This window comes from Schistocerca nitens, chromosome 4 (assembly GCF_023898315.1).
Source record: "Schistocerca nitens isolate TAMUIC-IGC-003100 chromosome 4, iqSchNite1.1, whole genome shotgun sequence".
Classification (NCBI taxonomy): Eukaryota; Metazoa; Arthropoda; class Insecta; order Orthoptera; family Acrididae; genus Schistocerca; species Schistocerca nitens.
The window spans coordinates 63,272,481-63,290,950 of record NC_064617.1 but is presented as its reverse complement, the minus strand read 5'-3'; the positions used below and the strand labels follow the sequence as shown (position 1 = coordinate 63,290,950).

The 18,470-nt window shown below is 43.3% G+C and overlaps 1 protein-coding gene across 1 annotated transcript in view; it reads left to right on the top strand.

Moving 5' to 3' along the window:
* Positions 1-18,470, top strand: part of LOC126252120 (arylsulfatase I-like) — a 240,442-nt gene that overhangs the window by 51,580 nt on the left and 170,392 nt on the right. Inside the window, exon 5 of the mRNA XM_049952985.1 lies at positions 3,728-3,980. Coding sequence (XP_049808942.1) covers positions 3,728-3,980 — 253 coding nt within the window. The remainder of the gene's footprint in view (positions 1-3,727; positions 3,981-18,470) is intronic.

Here is an 18,470-nt window from a genome sequence, read left to right as displayed (position 1 = left end):
ATATGTGTGTGTGAGTGTGCATCGACTCCCAATTTGTCTTCGTGCGTGCTTAGTTACTGTTGGGTATCGTTCAGGTCTTCGTGCAAGTGTTTGTCGGTTTGTGTATGTGGTTAGTGCGAATTCGATTGACTAGTTATTTTAAATGTCGCCGGTGTATTGACTCTGAGAGGTCGGTCGTCTTCTGGGCCCCTTCATTACCATCTTGTGGAACTTGGGCCGGACCTCCCCTGGTGCAGGGATGTCGTTTAGCCAGTGGGCGTGTTCCCTCTGCATGATTGGGTTCGAGCCATTATTTCTGTCGTCGTGTGTCTGGAAGTGAGTGGGAGACGCACCAGCAGTGCAGTCGCGACGGAGCAGCAATCGCGGACGTCCCAGCAGGTCGGTTGCTGCGGATCAGGGAAGTTATCTCCGCGCGGTGCAGTCGGCTGGGTCCGCTGCCGGTCCCTGCGCAGTGCCGGAGCGTGTGTGGAGCTGTCCGATCGCTACGAGCTTCGTGGTTCACCAACCCAGGACTTCAAAGCTGAGTAGTAGCTTCAACTACCCAAGCCACGTCCATTCCTGTTGTGGTTCGTTTCGGTGGTTAGCTGTTGCGGAGATTTTGTGTTTGAATTCTCATGTACCGATTGATGGCAAGCAAGTCTTTGTGTCCGTCGGTCCATGGCTGTCCTCTGGTAGGGTTCCGACGGATCAATTATAGTTCGGCTCGCCACCTGTCTCACCTAAGTGAACGAGGGCAGACCGACCTCCCTGGAGGCCTTCTGAGGGCCACCGGTGTTTAATTATCTGTTGTCAGCTATTTTAAATTTTAGGCTTATGGTTATTGGTTTGTTTTCTTAAAATTTTGCAAACTTAATATTTAAATTTGTCTTTCAAGCTTAAAAACTGCAACCTTCTGACTTTAAAGATATTGGTAATTTTTTTTTTTAATTTTGAAATTTAATAGTGTCCCTCAGACATTTGTATTGCGCCTTGCGTATATGGTTTTTTGAATTATTTTATTGCAACCTTAATTGGATTCTTATCTTGTTAAGATTTCTTGTTGGTGGCCTTAAGCCGTGATAGAGTTGTATTTGGTAAAGATTCGGCTATGCGCCGCTTTAATTGTAAAGGTTATTAAATTATAATAAATGACAATTAGAAGCAGAAACTGACCTCAACTCTTGGCCCTTTCCACAATCGTGTTGCCTGTTCTGCCAGGCGGGTTTAGCGGGTGTATCAAGCTGCATTCGCAGTAGCCAGTATGAGTCAACCGTCAGCAGTGTAAGGGTATGACGGAAGTGAAGATTTGTGCAGGACCGGGACTCGAAACCGGATCCCGCCTTTTACGTGAGCGTTTGTCTTGACCGCTTTGGCTATCCGTGTAGGGCCCACAGCCAGACACAAACTTCTATACGTCGCCGTCAATGCGCTACAACATTTACTCGTAAGCACATTACGTAATTCCTGTACACTGGAGGACATTTTTATTGGAAGGCGCCGCCTCGTATCGACGGATAAATATGACGTTGCAGCGCCTGTGTTGTTAAGAACTGGGCAGTGTTCCTTCGGATATTCATTCATGTTTTTCTCCTCCGATACCTGGCAGCGCCTTCCAATTAAAATGTCCTCCCCTGTACCGAAATTATATAATTTGTGTACGGGCACATACATCCACGTCCGTAGTAACGTCCCACCGTTCTTCTTAACAACGAATGCCTATTAACATCGGATCGTAACGCCGTTGCTTACGGAAGAGGGTGTCGTCAGTATGAGAGCGAAGAGGCTCCAAACCCGTCGCTAGAGGGCACGAGCCCACACCCACGTGACGATAGGAGGAGCACTTGCACGTGTCCACTGTCCATTGCACTCAGCCGTTCTGAAGACACAGAAGTAGCGGCTTTAAGGGGACCACACCCTGCCTATCTAACCCATGATAATTTAGGCAAGTATTTGACCCACTGAAAAAACTGTTAGATACCCTTTATATTTTTAGTTCTATGTTACATGATGCTAACAGAGTCAACTTTACAAAAATCTATCGATTTTACAGTTTTTAAGAAATACTTTTTTAAATTTATTAACGAAAAATATTAAGTTCTTTCTGCAGAAAATATTTCTTTAACTTTCTAATGGGGGAATATTAATGCATGTAGTACCAGAGGTGGCTTTTTGTGTTATGTAGAGTCTCTGAAAATTTCATTACTTTATCTATGATAGTTTCTGATATAGTGGGGCATATGTACTGAAAATTTTAGTTTCAGGGAAATTGACTTTAAAGAAAAAACTTTTGAAATTTGTTACTTACAGTTAATTAAATCGGTCTTGCTGCACATGATAGCGCTTCTTTGGCCTCTAGCAGATTTTCCAGCTTCTTTTTCACCTTTCTGGATGTTTGTCTTGCCTTCTTGGCCGTATTAGATGCAGACCTGTCTGCCTCGGCTATCCTCATTTTATCTTAATGTGGCAGCCCAGTGATCATATTTTCACCAGGAATAATTCACAGCTTTTTCAGTACCCAACACTTTCCACAGTTGAATGTAATAACACCATCATGAACTCCTAGTTTCATTGTATGCGTGCCTACAAATACAGTTATAAGAAGGCGGTTCCAAATTATGCTGTTGAAACATTCATTTCGGTTGTGTGTCTGCCCATGCAGACATTTCCTTAGGAGGTCAGGATGAGCCCAGACTCTGATAATAGGATTAATTGCTGTAATAAAAGCAGCAGGAAGAGAATGCTGGTGAGAATAAGATTCAACAGTTGTCTGTGCCCTATTGTATTTGCACCACGAATTTTTTCCTGATGGACACAATCCATGACATGGCCTATCATCAGTAGAGGACTTATGGAAGAATATGGCCCAAACATCTCTCTTCTTTGCCTCCAGATTTTCTGTATTTCTCCTAATTGCCTGCGCATAGTATACCTGCAAGTTTTCAATCACACTTGAGCAAAACTATCCGCGTGTTTGAAAGCGTGTTGTTTATTAACAGCAGAAACAAAAGGACCGTTGGATTCCTAGGATAGCCAACACACTGTGGAGTAAAAAAAAGTCCCTAATGTGCAATTTATGGGATATAAAGATCCAAAATATATGCATGAAAGTGGGTGACAGAAAAGTGGACGTGGCACATAAAGACACGTGGTAGGAAAATGCTCTTTAAATGCTCGAAAAAAATACTTTTCAGATTACTTAAATAAAACCTTAATCTACCGAAATATGATGAAAACCGAAAATCGATTTTTTTCTACCTGAACCACGGCGTGGTCCCCTTAAACTAAGAGCAATGGGGTGTGCTGTGTTTACTCAGAGCGGAAGGAAGGCGGGCACCCGAAGTTCCTCAAATAATGAATTATTTAAGACCGACATGTTACAATGCCTGTCACTGTCCCAGAGGACCAACTGAGCGTCGGAATTGCAACGGCCATTCAGTGCACTGTTTCTCTGTTTTCAACACTACTGAGTACAGTGGACGGACGAAGAGTACAGGTACTCACTCTGTCGTCACGTAGGTGTGCGCCCGTGTCACGCGGCAAGTTTGGGGCTTCAGAGCTGTAATAGAGATCACGCCTTCTTCATTAAGCAATGGCTTTACGACCCCTTCATTTCACAGCCTCTGGCTCGCTGCTTTTTAAGTGCCTCGAATAGTTGTGCAGTTCCTCACTGCCATTACAACGCTTTCTTATGAAAAAATGGGAGGATGTATTGCGTTAGAAAGGAGATCGGTTCGGTGTGTGTGTGCAGGGTGAGGGTGGCGGCTACGACATGCGAGAGAACATGACGACTTCGTGGGAGTACTCTGGCCGCTACGTGACGGACGTGTTCACGGAGGAGGCGGAGAGGCTGATAGCTGAACACGACACGCAGAGGCCGCTCTTCCTCTACGTGGCGCACCTCGCCTGCCACGCCGGCATCGACGCCAAGTGGCTGGACGCCCCCCAGGAGGTCATCAACAGATTTGGATACATCTCGGATCCCAACAGGCGCATACTTGCAGGTACGACACGACAGCAAAATCTGATAAGTACGTAATACAGGTTTTACACCACAGACACGACCATTAAGTAATTGTAAGAAATCGGGTAAGTTTAGTGTACATATGAACTATAAAAACACACCACAGTCCACTTAAAATTATCCATGTTCTTACGGAAGCGAAGTGCTAGGCGCAATTAGAACACAAATACATATAACCACACGACTGTAAATGAATATGTTGTAATGCCACCACAAATTCAAGGCATTGACTCACACTTAATTTTCCTTTTCGTTGTTGGTTAGTGAGACGAAGGTGTTACGATAAATCAAGGAAAACCCCCCAGTTGGGAAACGGGGCCAAAATTAATTGGTTACTGTCGAATTGCAATTTAGAATTTCTTTATTGATTACTTCAACCATTAAAGGTCATTTCTTTACCACTTGTCCAGGAACAGATACAAAAAAGCTAGCAGGCATGAGTACCTTTTCAAAACAATTTACTTTACAGTTAACGGCCAAGCCATTTTACTTAAAACCAGTTTTGCTGAAACATTTGATAACAAATCAAAATTTTCCAAGTTATGAAATTAAAAAGCTTTACTTTACTGGTAATAGCCAAGCCATTTTACTTAAAAATACTTTGATGAAGCGTTTAATAACAAAATTAAAACTTTCCAAGTAATGAAAGAAAAACACCAATTTGCATACAATTTCGCTACCGAATATGTAGGGAGCCACTTCTTTAAAATTTTGGCACAACAAGATATTAAATTAGAAGGGCTCGCTAACAGCGAGGCAGAACTAGCATTTTCAAAGGATGCCAAGTAGATTAAAACAATCAAAGTAAAGATACATTCGCCCTTTACAATAACTAACAATTTCAAAGCGACGCAATTTTAAAAAACCCACCAATGAAAGGCAAACTTATTCCCTTTTAAACAGTGGCCAAAAACAATCAGAGTAAAATACAACCATTTAACATTTTACAATAACTAACAGCTTTAATACCATGTCCTGCAACCAAAATCTCCTGGGATACAAATAATTAACCGACCTGTTGTAAGTGCGACCACAATTGTCTCCCGAAGGATGCTCAGGCTAGAAGCGGACTAACAGATCCACAACGCCTGACATTCAGCAATCACATCGACCTCACGTGAGTCCAGGGGAGCAGGAGGAATCAAATCAGGAACCATAATCCCTGCCCAAAAATACACTGCCTCCCATGCAGTATTAATAAGAAGTCAAAAGATCACTGTCTATAATTACATCCTCGACAGGGACAGGAAATCCGGACGCAGGAGGCCACAAGGCAGAAAAAATGTAATCTAAAACAATTATCCCTGCCCAAAAATACACTTCATACCGGGCAGTACTAATAAGAAGCGGAAAAGGTCACTGTCTATAAATACACCGGCGACAGGGACAGGAAACCCGAACGCAGGAGGTCACAAGGCTGAAAAGACGCTGGTTACACAAACCAAAATTCTTCAATTAACATCTAAACCTTTAACCAACTTAACTTGCAGTTTATCAGAGAAACAGCAGGTGAACTCCGATGCAAAGGCTCCTCGCACCCGACCGTGCCCACGTCGCCAGCGTACCCAACTGGGCACAGTCACGCAGCCACGCGCTCTGTCACCGGAGCCCTCGTCTTCTCTGCACCCACGGAGGTGAAATACCACTCCTCAGGTTATGCGAGTTACTAGTCCATCATTCCCGCCTCCAGACGGAAAATTTAAAGACATCCGTTGCCGCTCCCAACAAGTAGTGACTCGGAACCACAGCGGTGGCCCCTGGTGGTCACAGCAAGAGCTTACAGCCTTGTCCCGTCAACTCGTCCCACACGCCTCGACCACCAGGATAGACTTGTTCTCGGAACAACAGCCAACTCTCCACCGCCACGCCACGCAGCGGTCCTTCCCGATTTTAAAAGGTGACCGACCGACTCGTCACCGCTAGGCAACCAACCGGCCATCCCCCCAGAGATCCTACTCCCTTACACAAGGCTAACAGGAAGCAACGACTCGAAGATCCATAAGACGAGACACGCCGCCAGAGGGGAATCTCAACAGAATCGTACGCAGCATAACGATAAATATGAAAGAATCAATTAACGATGGAATGGAAGGACTCAGAACAATCTTAACAGCGCGATATATGTTGAGAGCCGACACACGGCTCAGTTTGTTTGTCATCTAACTAACGGAGAAACACGGTACTGTCCAAGTACTGGTGTTCCAGTCCGTGCCACGTAGCGCCTGGCCCTGTGCTTACAGTTTATGACATCATATCTCCTGAACTATTGATGTACAATAAGATAATTTTGTAGCGACATTCAGCGGCATATGTGGATACTGTCTGCAAAATGTATTGCGAATGGAGTCAGTAGCAATGAAGTAATAAATTTGAACGTCGTAAACGCTGCGGCAGTTATTCATGCATCTCACTGTTTATGACATCATACTTGTCGTATTTCCTGGACTACATACCTTGAAACTTCATTTATAAATTTTTTACATGCACTAAAATAGGTGCCGGCCAGAGTGGCCGAGAGGTTCTAGGCGCTAGAGTTCGGAACCGAGCGACCGCTACGGTCGCAGGTTCGAATCCTGCCTCGGGCATTGATGTGTGTGATGTCCTTAAGTTAGTTAGGTTTGAGTAGTTCTAAGTTATAGGGGACTTATGACCTTAGAAGTTAAGTCCCATAGTGCTCAGAGCCATTTGAACCATATGAACTGAAATAACTGAGAAAATGAAACTTCATAATTTAATTCAGAAACTGCTGAGTAAAACTGAACGTACTGTCACTTTGCTATTTCATCAAATCATATCTGACCTACAGAATTATTCCTGACAAATACAACTCAAAGTTCTCCTATTCATTAGTTGCAATATTCAAGGACAACGCGATCTGACTAAAATTAATTCAAAAGAATGCCCCTGAATAAGCTATACATAAGTCACTTATCTCACAAAAATCTTCATTACACGAACTACAGCAATGCCGCAAGCACGAATACTGCGAGCTAAATAAAAGATTCTAACTACAGAAGACTGTAACTACTAATAGGCATGTGGTTAGCAAACGAAAGATTTTGTTACATAGCAAACAATGTGTTTATCTTAAGAATGTTACTTCTGTAAAAAAATCTGGGAGTATGCGTACTGAACGATTTGAAGTGGAATGATCATATAACATTAATTGTTGGTAAGGCGGGTGCCAGGTTGAGATTCGTTGGGAGAGTCCTTAGAAAATGTAGTCGATCAACAAAGGAGGTGGCTTACAAAACACTCTTTCGACCTATACTTGAGTATTGCTCATCAGTGTGCGATCCGTACCAGGTCGGGTTGACAGAGGAGACAAATGGTTCAAATGGCTCTGAGCACTATGGGACGCAACTGCTGTGGTCATAAGTCCCCTAGAACTTAGAACTACTTAAACCTAACTAACCTAAGGACATCACACACAGCCATGCCCGAGGCAGGATTCGAACCTGCGACCGTAACGGTCACGCGGTTCCAGACTGAAGTGCCTAGAACCGCACGATCGTTACGGAGATGTTTAACAAACTCAAGTGGCAGACTCTGCAAGAGCGGCGCTCTGCATCGCGGTGTAGCTTGCTGTCCAGATTTCTAGAGTATACGTTTCTGGATGAGGTATCGAATTTATTGCTTCCCCCTACTAATAACTCCCGAGGAGATCACGAATGTAAAATTAGAGAGATTCCAGCGCGCATGGAGGCTTCCCGGCAGTCGTTCTTCCCGCGAACTATACGCGACTGGATCAGGAGAGGGAGGTAACGCAGTGGCACGTAAAGTGCCCTCCGCCACACACCGTTGCGTGGTTTGCTGTGTATGAATTTAGATGTACATGTAGATGTTGAATGTGAAAACAGGTTCAAAAAGTGTATAATCGACCATGACATCCAGTTCCAAAAATTATACAATCATGGATAAAATTCAGTCTCCAAGTCGGACACGTCCAGATCGTACGCTTTCGCTAACACTTCAAACCTCTAACCTCAATCAATGCTGACTACTCACTCATAACTTCCATCACTGCTGGTAGTTCACCTCCAACTTCCATCACCGCTGACTGCTAACTTCCAGCTGCTAGTGCGACCAGCCACAGAGTCCCTTACAGAGTGCACACAGCGCTGTCACGGTTATTAATGCAGAACGCCACATAGCGCTGCCAACATACAAACACATAAACAGCCTACTTACAACGTCAACAAAAGCTTGAAATATCATAGAGTTTACAACAATTATATCTTATAGTACCCCCATTGAGGTTTGTACTATAGCTCATTAAGAAAATAAACATAATTCCTTCTGAAAACATAAACAATTTTGGTCATTTACAAAGATCATTACAAAATAAAGCTGCTTCCCTCCTCAGTGTACACGTTGAAAACACAAACTATGAAAATGATTTGTTGATGATTATTGGTCGTTAGTAGTGAATGTGTCCCCGCACATGTATGACTTCTTCCACTCTGTGGCGCATGCTCTGGATGAGACCATCAAGTTTTCCTTGGCGTATGAGGCGCCACGTCTCAATGGCAGCTTCAGTGAGGTCTTGAAGAGACTCAGTTGGATTCGGACGCTGTGCAGAAACCACCTTCAACAGGTCCGTTGCCTGCTCAGTTGCATTCATGTCTGGGGACTGTGCTAACCAATGCATTCGGTCGATGTTGTATCTTTGGAGATACCGAGACACTGCTAGAGTACGCTTGTGATCTTGCATTGTCATCGACGAGAATAAAGTTGTCACCGACTTCACATCTATAAGGCATTATAATCGTTGGTAGGACATCTTGGACGTATCGGGGACGGGCCAAATTGCCGTGGATGGGAATTAGAGGCGTTCGACGTCGCATCACTACTGTTGCCCTGAACATTACACTTCCATCTGCAAACGGATTGACTTCCTGAACCTGGTGTCGTCCAGTGCTTCGCCAGACCGTAACACGTCTACTGTCCGGTCGCAAACCAATCCTGGTCTCATCAGTAAACATGGCATTACTCTATTCTGCAATGGTCCAGTGTTGATGTGCAAGAGCCCAGCTCCTTCAATTGGGTCGATTCCGTTGGGTCAGTGCGAAACTTCTCATTTCTTCTCTGGAACAAAGGCCATCCTGATGGAATCTTCCACGCACTGTTTGGTCTGAGATACGAATCCAGGTTGCATGGGAGAAGTCATTTCCAGTATTTCTGGAAGCTGATGTTGGGCGCCTGAGAAAGGAAAGGAAATGGTGTTGCCGTACGAGGACGACAACTGCGAGGTCTATCTTTCACATTTTCCATCTCTCTGTAATTTCTTCACACCTTAGAGACACCACTTTGAGTGACATGTAACCTATCCGCCACATCTTCCTGTTTGTGACCTGCTGAAAGTAAAGCCACTGTCCTGTCTCCGTATAAGTGTTGTATGCCTCTACGTGGCACGCTACTGCAGCGCTGAACACAAACTCAACTAAGCTCTTATTGATACTGGACTGCTCGCAATGATCCGCTGTAGCACCTGTATGTATAGATGACTGTAAACGGCTACAGATCATGGTAGCAGTAAACATCGTCCAGTATATGGGTTCTAACTGAATAACGCATGAGACCTCTAGTACCGTAGACTACATTTTACGATAGTATTCCAAGCTTTTGTTGTGCAGTGTAAGTGTCGTACAACACATTCAGCGACATATGGGGATACTGGAATGAGATTTTCACTCTGCAGCGGAGTGTGCGCTGATATGAAACTTCCTGGCAAATTAAAACTGTGTGCCCGACCGAGACTCGAACTAGGGACCTTTGCCTTTCGCGGGCAAGTGCTCTACCAACTTGCCCGCGAAAGGCAAAGGTCCCTAGTTCGAGTCTCGGTCGGGCACACAGTTTTAATCTGCCAGGAAGTTTCATATGGGGATACTGTCTGCAAAACTTATTGCGAATAGAGATAGTAGCAAAGACGTAATAAAGTTAAACCTCATGCATCGTACAGCAAGTTTTCAGGCATCTCACTGTTTATGACATGATGTTTCCCGAACTATGTGTTGCAAAATGATATAATTTTCCACTTACCTTCAGCGGTATATGTGCATACAATCTGTGAAATGTGACGCGAATACAGTTAGCAGTAAAGAAGTAATAAAGTACAACGTCGTGCCCCATGAATGCATGTCCGAAGGAATATTACATCGTAATTCAGAATAATACAAAAAATGGTTCAAATGGCTCTGAGCACTATGGGACTTAACTGCTGAGGTCATCAGTCCCCTAGAACTTAGAACTACTTACACCTAACTAACCTAAGGACATCACACACACCCATGCCAGAGGCAGGATTCGAACCTGCGATCGTAGCGGCAGCGCGGTTCCAGGCTGTAGCGCCTAGAGCCGCTCGGCCGCTCCGGCCGGCAGAATAATACAGGCACCGCAGTATCGCATTTATCCGCCAACACCGGCAATCGACTTTCACGTAAAATGTCTCCTATATACGGAAACATACATAATCGAAGTGCGAGTACAGGCTGTAGTAAAAGGACTGACAACATACGAAAGTTTGGGTCTGGATAGCAAAATGATAAGGCGACCGCTCGCGATAAGCAGGAATTCTGGGATTGGGACCCGGTCCGGCACAAATTTTCACTGTCGTCATTCCATTATACAACTGATGGTAGTACATATTTGGAACTGCGAATACATTTCATGTACTAACTGAAGATTGGGTTGTTAGATTTTGAGGACGACAGTCGACCTTGAATTGTCAATTGCGTCTTAAAAGCTTACAATGATACTCAACAGAAAGAATGTTTAGCAGACACACAACATCTACTTGTAAAAACGTCGTCAAAGTTTGAGAGAGATCTGCGCTATGTAGAGGTGCAGTATCGCTGTCTAATGGTACTGACCAGAGGAAGAGAGGGGACGTGATGTCAAAAAAGTTACAGTATGTTGTGAACATGAAGAAACCTGTTTAACGCCATCGAATATTAGGAACAAGACTACACTTTGGGACTTCGAGAGACAGAAGGAAAAGCAAATCCGTCACAAAAATTACCACTGAGGTTCCCAGGAAATGAAAGCTAATATACAGTTTGTAAAAATCCCGAAACGTTCATGACCAATTAAGTTTAAAGTTTTACATGGGACTCTAATATACATTTGTATGGGCACAGGCTACATATTTCATTACCATATGTGGAACATAAATTACATAAATGTATATATAATATGTAAAGGGAAATGATGGTAGCAAAATACTCGAAGTTTTTGACCAGCTAACTTCAAATTTTTGCATGACATTCTAATATACATCCTGACAGACATAGACTCAATTTTTAAATATGTGTGGTATATAAATGTGCACGTGATACACGAATGGGAAAAGTTGTTAGTAAGTGTTTCGAAACTTTCTTGATCAATCTTTTCCTATTTTTAACCTATACCTCTTGGTGTATTCCGACTGTTTGCAGTTTTCTTCTTTTCTGTTTATATTTTCTTTTTAATCACATCTTACAATTTGTGTACGTTGTTGCTACTGTATCCACTGTTTAGTCCTACATCGATGATAATCTTAAGTTCGCCCTGGTGGTTCTTAGAGGTATTTTGTACAATCTGGGAATGATATACGTGATGTCCTTTTTTCCTTTTTTTTGAGACTGTGTGTTGTTTCATTTGTTGTGAATTATCATGTCTGTAGCTGTTTCCTTTCTGTCGATAGATTTTATGACTTTGCGATTGAGGTAGTGTACTGCCTCTTCTACTTCTGTTTCGAAAGTGAACTGAACATTGCAGTGTATATTATATATCTTTCTGCGTAAACTGTTTATATGTTCTTGTACTTCATCTATGAAGCATATGATATCGTCCATAATTAGGTTGTTTGCTACTATAAATGAGACTAGGCTTCCCAATGGCAGGTGTTCATTTTGCAAATAGAATGATTTTAATTGAAAATAGTTTTGCAGTGAACACATAGTGCATAGTGGGGCGATCACACTGTTGTAGAAATAAGGTCGCTTGAATACTATTTACTGGGTAACTAACCGGTTTCAACAACCAAAGGTGCCATCATTGGATCTCAATGTAAATCAACATTTATAAACCATTTGGATATAACGATACATTCAGATCCGCTGAAGGCACCTTTAGTGTGTTGAAACCGGTTATCCGGTAAACAGTATTTAAGCGATCTTGGTTTTTGAATTATTTCTAAGAAAATAGTTTTGCTTGATGATCACTTTTATGATCTGTATAAGTTTTTCTCTAGTGATGGTACGATTTTTTGATTTTCCTGTCAGACGTTATTTTGTAATGTTGCTTATGCCATCAAGGGGTTTGAAGTGTACGTGTCTTTCACAATAAATGGTATCCCATTATTTAGATTGATTCTAAGGACTATTATATATTTCTGTTGTTCAATGGTATAGAATTTTTAGTGAAGTATTTTGATGCAAATTATGCAGAAATTATGTAGAACAAATCTTAATTAGTAACATATCTCGTGGGAGAATTTTCTTTATGTGTTCTGGGCTGTCGTCTGAGCACTGGTGCTGCTGGGTATTTTTTAGTAATGTTTTCATTTTTTTGATTGTGGTTTTTGCATTTTTAATGAGGTTTTTATTTATAATTGTTGTTTGGATAAGATATTAGTTTTTAGATGTTATGTTTCTGTAACAGGTGTTTCCTTTATTCATGTATTCCTGTTTATCTACAAGCACTATAGTGTTTTTGTCGGCTTTTGCAGCTATTGCCCATTTCCTGAGGCCTTTTTTTTGTTGACTTAATTTTTGGTATTCCTTTGTTATCTTTCCTTATGTTTCTACGGGAATCCTTATTTCTGATGAAGTCATTTACTTGCTTTGACATTAATTCTCTGACTAGTTCAGCATTTATGTCATTGTTAGATATTTTTGTCTCGTGACAGAGTATGTTCTGTTTCTATTACGATGTGTCTGCATTTGTTAGTCCACTCTTGTTAATGTTGCATTTTAGGAGTTTTCTTATGACACTTATTTCTGCTCCAGTTAGTTATATTTCTGTGAGATTTATGATTCTGTGGTTAAAACTGTATTTGGGACTGTCTATGTGTGTGTGTGTGTGTGTGTGTGTGTGTGTGTGTGTGTGTGTGCGTGCGTAAAATTTTATTTATGTTACTTGTATTAACATGTAATAGTTGCAACTTCCCCCCATGAACCATGGACCTTGCCGTTGGTGGGGAGGCTTGCGTGCCTCAACGATACAGATAGCCGTACCGTAGGTGCAACCACAACGGAAGGGTGACTGTTGAGAGGCCAGACAAACGTGTGGTTCCCGAAGAGGGGCAGCAGCCTTTTCAGTAGTTACAGGGGCAACAGTCTGGACGATTGACTCACCTGGTCATGTAACACTAACCAAAACGGCCTTGTTGTTGGGGTACTGCAAATAGCTGAAAGCAAGGGGAAACTACAGCCGTAATTTTTCCCGAGGGCATGCAGCTTTTCTGTATGGTTGAATGATGATGGCGTCCTCTTGGGTAAAATATTCCGGAGGTAAAATAGTCCCCCATTCGGATCTCGGGGCGGGGATTACTCAAGAGTACGTCGTTATCGGGAGAAAGAAAACTGGCGTTCTATGGATCGGAGCGTGGAATGTCAGATGCCTTAATGGGGCAGGTAGGTTAGAAAATTTAAAAAGGAAATGGATAGGTTAACGTTAGATATAGTGGGAATTAGTGAAGTTCGGTGGCAGGAGGAACAAGACTTCTGGTCAGGTGAATATAGGGTTATAAGTACAAAATCAAATAGGGGTAATGCAGGAGTAGGTTTAATAATGAATAAAAAAATAGGAGTGCGAGTAAGCTACTACAAACAGCATAGTGAACGTATTATAGTGGCCAAGATAGACACGAAGCCCATGCCTACTACAGTAGTACAAGTTTATATGCCAACTAGCTCTGCAGATGACGAAGAAATTGAAGAAATATATGATGAGATAAAAGAAATCATTCAGGTAGTGAAGGGAGACGAAAATTTAATAGTCATGGGTGACTGGAATTCGACAGTAGGAAAATTGAGAGAAGGAAACATAGTAGGTGAATGCGGATTGGGGCTAAGAAATGAAAGAGAAAGCCGTCTGTTAGAATTTTGCACAGAGCATAACTTAATCATAGCTAACACTTCGTTCAAGAAACATAAAAGAAGGTTGTATACATGGAAGAATCCTGGAGATACTAAAAGGTATCAGATAGATTATATAATGGTAAGCCAGAGATTTAGGAACCAGGTTTTAAATTGTAAGACATTTCCAGGGGCAGATGTGGACTCTGACCACAGTCTATTGGTTACGAACTGTAGATCAAAACTGAAGAAATTGCAAAAAGGCGGGAATTTAAGGAGATGGGACCTGGATAAACTGACTAAACCAGAGGTTGTACAGAGTTTTAGGGAGAGCATAAGGGAACAATTGACAGGAATGGGGGAAAGAAATACAGTAGAAGACGAATGGGTAGCTCTGAGGGATGAAGTAGTGAAGGCAGCAGAGGGTCAAGTAGGTAAAAAGACGAGGGCTAGTAGAAATCCTTGGGTAACAGAAGATATATTGAATTTAATTGATGTTAGGAGAAAAATACAAAAATGCAGTAAACGAAGCAGGCAAAAAGGAATACAAACATCTCAAAAATGAGATCGACAGGAAGTGCAAAATGGCTAAGCAGGCATGGCTGGAGGACAAATGTAAGGATGTGGAGGTTTATCTCACTAGGGGTAAGATAGATACAGCCTACAGGAAAATTAAAGAGACCTTTGGAGAAAAGAGAGCCACTTGTATGAATAACAAGAGCTCAGATGGAAACCCAATTCTAAGCAAAGAGGGGAAAGCAGAAAGGTGGAAGGATTATATACAGGGTCTATACAGGGGCGATGTTCTTGGGGACAATATTATGGAAATGGATGTAGATGAAGATGAAATGGGAGATACGATACTGCGTGAAGAGTTTGACAGAGCACTGAAAGACCTGAGTCGAAACAAGGCCCCGGGAGTAGACATTATTCCATTAGAACTACTGCCGGACTTGGGAGAGCCAGTCCTGACAGAACTCTACCATCTGGTGAGCAAAATGTACGAGACAGGCGAAATACCCTCAGACTTCAAGAAGAATATAATAATTCCAATCCCAAAGAAAGCAGGTGTCGACAGATGTTAAAATTACCGAACTATCAGTTTAATAAGTCACAGCTGCAAAATACTAACAGGAGTTCTTTACAGACGAATGGAAAAACTGGTAGAAGCGGACCTCGGGGAAGATCAGTTTGGATTCCGTAGAAATGTCGGAACACGTGAAGCAATACTGACCTTACGCCTTATCTTAGAAGATAGATTAAGGAAAGGCAAACCTACGTTTCTAGCATTTGTAGACTTAGAGAAAGCTTTTGACAATGTTGACTGGAATACTCTCTTTCAAATTCTAAAGGTGGCAGGGGTAAAATACAGGGAGCGAAAGGCTATTTACAATTTGTACAGAAACCAGATGGCAGTTATAAGAGTAGAGGGGAATGAAAGGGAATCAGTGGTTGGGAAGGAAGTGAGACAGGGTTGTAGCCTCTCCCCGATGTTATTCAATCCCTATATTGAGCAAGCTGTAAAGGAAACAAAAGAAAAATTTGGAGTAGGTATTAAAATCCAGGGAGAATAAATAAAAACTTTGAGGTTCGCCGATGACATTGTAATTCTGTTAGAGACAACAAAGGAAGAGCAGTTGAATGGAATGGACAGTGTCTTGAAAGGAGGATATAAGATGAACATCAAAAAAAGCAAAACAAGGATAATGGAATGTAGTGGAATTAAGTCGGGTGATGCTGAGGGAATTAGATTAGGAAATGAGACACTTAAAGTAGTAAAGGAGTTTTTCTATTTTGGGAGAAAAATAACTGATGATGGTCGAAGTAGAGAGGATATAAAATGTAGACTGGCAATGGCAAGGAAAGCGTTTCCGAACAAGAGAAATTTGTTAACATCGAGTACAGATTTAAGTGTCAGGAAGTGGTCTCTGAAAGTGTAGTATGGAGTGCAGCCATGTATGGAAGTGAAACATGGACAATAAATAGTTTGGACAAGAAGAGAATAGAAGCTTTCGAAATGTGGTGCTACAGAAGAATGTTGAAGATTAGGTGGGTAGATCACGTAACTAATGCAGAGGTACTGAATAGGATTGGGGAGAAGAGAAGTTTATGGCACAACTTGACTAGAAGAAGGGATCGGTTGGTAGGACATGTCCTGAGGCATCAAGGGATCATAAATTTAGTAGAGGATGGCAGTGTGGAGGGTAAAAATCGTAGAGGGAGACCAAGAGATGAATACACTAAGCAGATTCAGAAATATGTAGGTTGCAGTAGGTACTGGGAGATGAAGGAGCTGCATCAAACCAGTCTTAGGACTGAAGACCACAACAACAACAACAACTGTTGCAACTGTAAATGTATGAGGATGACAAAGAGAAATTTCAATGAAGGTACAACGAGCAAATAGGGACATTGAAGAATGGCTGTATGCACTCGAGATCTAGAAAATCTAGCAAAAGAAAATCACCATCGTAATGGGATATATACAGACGTGGCATTCTTCTGCCATAACATCTGCATCTACATTTGTACACTCCTGGAAATTGAAATAAGAACACCGTGAATTCATTGTCCCAGGAAGGGGAAACTTTATTGACACATTCCTGGGGTCAGATACATCACATGATCACACTGACAGAACCACAGGCACATAGACACAGGCAACAGAGCATGCACAATGTCGGCACTAGTACAGTGTATATCCACCTTTCGCAGCAATGCAGGCTGCTATTCTCCCATGGAGACGATCGTAGAGATGCTGGATGTAGTCCTGTGGAACGGCTTGCCATGCCATTTCCACCTGGCGCCTCAGTTGGACCAGCGTTCGTGCTGGACGTGCAGACCGCGTGAGACGACGCTTCATTCAGTCCCAAACATGCTCAATGGGGGACAGATCCGGAGATCTTGCTGGCCAGGGTAGTTGACTTACACCTTCTAGAGCACGTTGGGTGGCACGGGATACATGCGGACGTGCATTGTCCTGTTGGAACAGCAAGTTCCCTTGCCGGTCTAGGAATGGTAGAACGATGGGTTCGATGACGGTTTGGATGTACCGTGCACTATTCAGTGTCCCCTCGACGATCACCAGTGGTGTACGGCCAGTGTAGGAGATCGCTCCCCACACCATGATGCCGGGTGTTGGCCCTGTGTGCCTCGGTCGTATGCAGTCCTGATTGTGGCGCTCACCTGCACGGCGCCAAACACGCATACGACCATCATTGGCACCAAGGCAGAAGCGACTCTCATCGCTGAAGACGACACGTCTCCATTCGTCCCTCCATTCACGCCTGTCGCGACACCACTGGAGGCGGGCTGCACGATGTTGGGGCGTGAGCGGAAGACGGCCTAACGGTGTGCGGGACCGTAGCCCAGCTTCATGGAGACGGTTGCGAATGGTCCTCGCCGATACCCCAGGAGCAACAGTGTCCCTAATTTGCTGGGAAGTGGCGGTGCGGTCCCCTACGGCACTGCGTAGGATCCTACGGTCTTGGCGTGCATCCGTGCGTCGCTGCGGTCCGGTCCCAGGTCGACGGGCACGTGCACCTTCCGCCGACCACTGGCGACAACATCGATGTACTGTGGAGACCTCACGCCCCACGTGTTGAGCAATTCGGCGGTACGTCCACCCGGCCTCCCGCATGCCCACTATACGCCCTCGCTCAAAGTCCGTCAACTGCACATACGGTTCACGTCCACGCTGTCGCGGCATGCTACCAGTGTTAAAGACTGCGATGGAGCTCCGTATGCCACGGCAAACTGGCTGACACTGACGGCGGCGGTGCACAAATGCTGCGCAGCTAGCGCCATTCGACGGCCAACACCGCGGTTCCTGGTGTGTCCGCTGTGCCGTGCGTGTGATCATTGCTTGTACAGCCCTCTCGCAGTGTCCGGAGCAAGTATGGTGGGTCTGACACACCGGTGTCAATGTGTTCTTTTTTCCATTTCCAGGAGTGTATTTAAGTTCCCGGCAGAGCGTTCATCAAACTACCTTCACTATAATTCTATATTATTACACTCCTGAACAAGGCGCGAAAAAACGAACGCCTATATCTTTCCGTGCGAGTTCAGATATCCCTTATTTTATTATGATGATCGTTCCTCCCTATGTAGAGCAGTGCCAACAAAATATTTTTCCATTCTGAGGGGAAAGGTGGTGAACGATATTTCGTGAGAAGATTCCGACGCAAAGAGAAACGCCCTTGTTTTAATGGTGCCATCCCAAATACTGTATCACATCCGTGACACTCTCTCCCAGATTTAGCGATAATACAAAACATGCTTCTCTTCTTTGAACTTTATTGATATACTCCATTACTGCTACCTGGTAAGGATTCCAGACAGCGCAGCAGTACTCCAAAAAAGGACCGACAAGCATAATGTAGACAGTCTCTGTAGTAGATTCGTTACAT